At 46.3% G+C, this 6214-nt stretch overlaps 1 protein-coding gene across 1 annotated transcript in view; it reads right to left on the minus strand.

The window, feature by feature from the left end:
- espn (espin) overlaps nucleotides 1-6214 on the minus strand; it is a gene marked incomplete at both ends in the record, with an annotated part of 44685 nt that overhangs the window by 21888 nt on the left and 16583 nt on the right. Inside the window, one exon of the mRNA XM_084436409.1 lies at nucleotides 838-999. Coding sequence (XP_084292535.1) covers nucleotides 838-999 — 162 coding nt within the window. The remainder of the gene's footprint in view (nucleotides 1-837; nucleotides 1000-6214) is intronic.

The raw sequence follows: 6214 nt of genomic DNA on the forward strand, positions 1-6214 counted from the left end.
GGCGCACGCTTAAGGACAGGTGACAGAGTCAGGTTGGATGGGGAGTCATGGGTTGGATGGGGAGTCATGGGTTGGATGGTGAGTCATGGGGGTTAAGCAGAGTCAGGTTGGATGGTGAGTCATGGGTTGGATGGTGAGTCATGGATTGGATGGGGAGTCATGGGTTGGATGGTGAGTCATGGTGGCTGAGCAGAGTCAGGTTGGATGGTGAGTCATGGGTTGGATGGGGAGTCATGGGGGTTGAGCAGAGTCAGGTTGGATGGGGAGTCATGAGGTTATCAGACCTCAGCTGAGTTTCATGTTTTCTAGACGGTGTTGGGCTCAGGACTACTCTGATCACTACAGTCCCGTTTGTGCCGATGCACCCTAGGAAGCATGACTACTAGGCCTACTACTCCTACTCCTACTTAATCATCAAAAGCTTGACAATCCTCCAACGCTAGCCTGGCTCCAACCCCTGAATCACACGCCCAGTTGAATTTTCAAAATGGGATACAGGGTCCAGAAAAGCTATGATGCGCTGTCAAATGCTGTGATTGGTTAGGGGGGTGAACTAATCGCTGAGGACTCCCTCTTCGGCAATACCCATCTCAAAATGGCTGTTCAGACTGAATAATGACGTGAAACAAAATGGCGATTCAGTCCGAGTGTCAGGATAATCTAACGCTGGACTGCAGGTCAACTCTGCACCGTTCTGTAAGTAGCATGACTGTACTGGACTGTACTAGCCATAAAAGGGATATAATGGATTAGTGACTAGGGGAGGGTTTATCATAAGAAGGAATAACAGGTGTTATTCAAGCTCTTTGATGAGAGAGGAGACGTGGTCATGCTTACGTCGTCGTTGGGCGCCATGCTGCTGCTCCCACGGCGGTCCGTGGCGTCGCTACCGAGGGCCTTGTAGTAGTCCCCAGTGCTGGGCTGCTTGCTGAAGCTTCGGGACTTCCTGTTGGAGTCGACTCGCCGCAGTCTGTCGTGGTTCCCACCCGCGTTCAGTTGCTGGGTACGAGGAGAAAGAGGAGTGGTAATCACCAAACAATACCTATGTTATGTCTGCTTTGGGTGTGTTTCTTCTGTCTGTGTTGGTTGTTTTTGTCTGGTTTCCTCAGTTGTTGTTTTTACCTCCATCCCAGCGATAGCGCAGGTGGAGAAGTAATGTTTTCTGTGGTGTTTTTTTATTGGTTTGTTCGTTGTTTATTTGTTAGCAGGATTACGCAAAAACTAACAGACCAATTTTCATGAAACTCATGGGTCAACTTAGAACCCATTACATTTTTGAGTGGGTCCGAATAATGGGGCGGACCCATGAATTAAAACAGAACTTTGAGCGAAGCCAGCGGGGGGCTGGGGGGCGCTAGAGACACAGGATTTGGACGGGGGCAGGAGGGGGGGGCAACCGCCCATTCACCTCTATTAATTCTATTCAAAGTAGCTGATTTCCTAATTTAAAATGATAATATAAGTATGTAACAGTGAATCATACTAAAAGTACTCATATGAAATAGAAGATAATTTAACATCTAGTTCTCTCCACAAAAGATAGATATTTTATTTAGCCAACCTTTTGCCGTCATTATCAGGGTTGTGAAAAATGTTCCGTTATCTGTTAATTCTTTGGTAACCAGATCGAACCACCCATGTGACCTGAGTGGAACGCTGCTTTATTTCCTCAATACAGGAACAAAAAGGCTTTTCTTTGCCTCCACTGAAACGTCACCATTCATGTTGCATAAAGCCTCAGGGGTTACCGAGAGTAAGAATTCACATGCGGTTCTTGTTCATGGTAAAGGAGCCCCTTACTGCGGGTCAAAGGTCGGTAACATGGCCCCTTTGTTCCAACTGCTCTCGCTTTCCTGCTCAGAGCTTCACCTCAGTGACCTGTGTGACAAGCCAAGGACAAAGCCTGGAGAGTTGAGTCCCTACCTGAGGTCATCAGACACTTTATCCAGGTGTACATGACACGGCCGTGTCCATGTTTCATAAAGAACAAAGGACAATATACAGCCTTTTCCTCTTGATTTCCATCTTGTGTACCATTCTGTGTTGCATCCTGTGTACGAAGCATGTGTCTTGTAGTGTCATTTCCCTAATGCAAAAAGACAGCATTTGCATTGAGACCCGCCCGGAGACACAGAGATGTCCTTTCCTTGATCTTCGTTGGTTATTGCCAGCTTGCAAGTTTTTGTTAAAGTACACATACAAAGGCTTGCACAGTAATCTCACATTTGAAAAATTGTACAGCATGAGACATGGTTCAAGGTGTCACAAGGTGACTAGAAAATGTGTGTCAAATCTGTAGTTTAAGCACATCGCTTAAGACCAAGTACACTTGAAATAAGTGTCAAATGATGCTTCCTAATCACCTCCAGATAATACACTGAGACAAGCACTTGATTACTTCATTGTCTGTTCTTATTATTCCTTTCGCAGGCAAACTGTCTCGTGCTAAACCAAAGTGTGCCAGAGTGTGCTAAACCAAAGTGTGCCATGGTGTGCTAAACCAAAGTGTGCCAGGGTGTGCTAAACCAAAGTGTGCCAGAGTGTCATGCTAAACCAAAGTGTGCCAGAGTGTGCTAAACCAAAGTGTGCCAGGGTGTGCTAAACCAAAGTGTGCCAGGGTGTGCTAAACCAAAGTGTGCCAGGGTGTGCTAAACCAAAGTGTGCCAGGGTGTGCTAAACCAAAGTGTGCCAGGGCGTGCTAAACCAAAGTGTGCCAGGGTGTGCTAAACCAAAGTGTGCCAGGTTGTGCTAAACCAAAGTGTGCCAGGGTGTGCTAAACCAAAGTGTGCCAGGGTGTCATGCTAAAGTGTGCCAGAGTGTACTAAACCAAAGTGTGCCAGGGTGTGCTAAACCAAAGTGTTCCAGGGTGTGCTAAACCAAAGTGTGCCGGGGTGTCGTGCTAAAGTGTGCCAGGGTGTGCTAAACCAAAGTGTGCCAGGGTGTGCTAAACCAAAGTGTTCCAGGGTGTGCTAAACCAAAGTGTGCCAGGGTGTCATGCTAAAGTGTGCCAGAGTGTACTAAACCAAAGTGTGCCAGGGTGTGCTAAACCAAAGTGTTCCAGGGTGTGCTAAACCAAAGTGTGCCAGGGTGTCATGCTAAAGTGTGCCAGAGTGTACTAAACCAAAGTGTGCCAGGGTGTGCTAAACCAAAGTGTGCCAGGGTGTGCTAAACCAAAGTGTTCCAGGGTGTGCTAAACCAAAGTGTGCCAGAGTGTAATTTACATCCAAATCCCTTTCATTTCCTCTCAAGAGACGCAGACAAAAGCTTCAGACAACCAGCAGATGTCTAAAACCCGACACAATGTAAAAACAAGAGGCAAAAACAACTGGCATGTTAGTCCACAAAGACCCTGACCTCTCTCCCTTTGTATGGCCATGTTCTGTGGCCTTATCTGTGTGTTTGAGTAGTTGACTCATGTCTGCGGTCCCAGATAGGGCCCCAGGGCCGGGGGCCCGCTGGGTGGGGGGTAACGTGAGCAGGGCTCCGCTACAGATGGTCTGATTGTCCTCCACTGGGGAGCTGAGGACTACAATAGCCATCAGGGTGGTTTACAAAGCACCATTCAAACACAACCGCAATCAACCCATTCATTTGGTTTTGGACGTACAGTCATATCACCGTGCGGTTATGACTGGCTTACATAAATGCTTTTACACATCACACAATGCCTGTGTATGGCTGGAGTCGCTGAAAACGAGTGCCTCGTTTTAAAATAAGTAGATTAAAAAGAAACTCCAATTATAGATATCCACTGATTTAAAAAATATACCATAAAGAAAACTACATACTGTAAGTGCTATAGCTGGTACTAAAAACAACGTCTAAAATTATTCCAGAACTCAAGCCTTTAACTTAGTAAAAAGGTTTAAACCAATACAGAGATGCATCATATCTAAATGATCAGATGATGTCAAATCTACACCGATTGTAAGATGCAACAAATACAGAAATAGCTACGGTACATACTCTACAGAAGAGCACCAGCCGTATGTAAGACACAACCATTCAAACAGTCATATCAACCATTCAAACAGAGTCATATCAACCATTCAAACAGAGTCATATCAACCATTCATTGTCATATCAACCATTCAAACATTCATATCAACCATTCAAACAGAGTCATATCAACCATTCAAACAGTCATATCAACCATTCAAACATTCATATCAACCATTCAAACAGAGTCATATCAACCATTCAAACAGTCATATCAACCATTCAAACAGAGTCATATCAACCATTCAAACATTCATATCAACCATTCAAACAGAGTCATATCAACCATTCAAACAGAGTCATATCAATCATTCAAACAGTCATATCAACCATTCAAACAGAGTCATATCAACCATTCAAACAGTCATATCAACCATTCAAACAGAGTCATATCAACCATTCAAACAGAGTCATATCAACCATTCAAACAGAGTCTTATCAACCTTTCCAGGCTCCCTAGTGCAGCACAAGCCGCTAGGATCCCATCAACACCCACCAGGTCGCTCAAAATATCCCCCCAGACATCCCCGCTCTCTCCCAGCTGAGCCTTACCCTCAACGCTCTCCTCACACCGTCCTCGTTGGTCCTGACCGATCCTCACAGAGAGAGCAGCACGGTGCGCGGAGAGAGCAGCGGTCATCAGATCCCCGTGTTGCCCGCGCTACGAGTGTCACTGTACCTGCCCTCTCACTTTACGCACAGGCCTCATCAATAACGCACACACCTACCCCACCGCGGCAACGGTGACATCACCGCCGGCCCGCCAACCAACCGCAGCGCAGCTGCACACGCCCAGGTGGCTCTTATGCAAAGCGGCCGGGCAAAGGACCCAAAATGGCTGCCCACGCTCGAATCACGCAGGTTCGTGGATTCGATATTCCTCGTAACGGTTATAAATATCCTCCTGCGTTACAGGCCTGTACTAGTTTGTTGATGGTTTTGGGCTGGTTCCAAACTGGCCACAGTGTACTCGAAGGTAAACCCAAGTCATTTGAATGACTTGTGGACACACAAAGGACATGGCCTGCCACTAAACAAACACAGACAAAAGAGATGGGGGTTGTAATTCAAGAAAGCCACACAGCTGACCACGAGTGATACAGTTCCAGCACTTTCTAAAGACACCTACAGATCACCAGATACTATTTTGCCTTGAACAGCTGTGTTTACAGTAACAGGAGTTATTTTTCGAACAAGCTACTGTAGCTAGTTAAATTGAATCGTGTTGTGTGTCTACTATCAAAATTACTAAAACAAATAATGATGTATGATGACAAGTCCTGCAAACAAAAACGACAGCAAGCACATCCTCAGGGAAGCAAAAGATCATACTTATATAGACTGAGCACACTGGTGCGATTGGTAGATCAGATTAGCATTTTCCCAGCATGCAGTTTCCATGCTTTGGCGTCAGTATAGCGCCCAGGGAAGATCGTTACCTCCGCCCCTGCGACAGTGTAACTACTGGACCGATTTTCACGAAACTCTGTAGAGGGGTGAAGCATGGTCCAACTTAGAACCCATTACATTTTGGTGCAGATCCGAAGCACAGGTCGGGTTCCACGAGCCACCCATTCACCTCCATTCACTTTTTGAAAAAAACGACCAGCTTTTCATGACACTCGGTGGAGGGGTGTAGCAGGGGCCCATTCAGAACCCATTCATTCAAAAGCGCTCAGGGGCGGAGGTCTGTGCTCTCTGAGCACCATTCCTAGTTTTTCTCCGTGTCTGTAGCGCACAGCCATATTTATTCCACGCTTTCTCCTCTCCTTCTTCAAACACAATTAAGAAGATCTTGTGTGTGTGTGTGTGTGTGTGTGTGTGTGTGTGTGTGTGTGTGTGTGGTGTGTGCGTGTGTGTTGCGAGGGTAGGGAAGGGAAGCCAGGGATGCGTTTAATTGTTAATGAGGGTGCGTCCGGGTCCTGTCACCTGGGTGCTATATCAGGGGGATGGACACCAATTAACCCCCCCGCCCCCCCCCACCAGGGGCACAGACACTCAGACCATGGCAGCTCACCTCGCCATGGAAACGCACCATGGCAACATGGTTAGAATGCACAGGCACAATAGTTTCTTAGCATAACATAGCTACTGTATATGGCCATACGTTTTGATCCAAAGGTATTTCATCTTACAGTAAATAAGCTACATCTACTGCTAATTTTTCATTTCGTTGTACCTTGGCACAATGACAATAAATGCATTCTATTCTATT

This window comes from Borostomias antarcticus, assembly GCF_949987555.1.
Source record: "Borostomias antarcticus genome assembly, chromosome: 3".
Taxonomy (NCBI): domain Eukaryota; kingdom Metazoa; phylum Chordata; class Actinopteri; order Stomiiformes; family Stomiidae; genus Borostomias; species Borostomias antarcticus.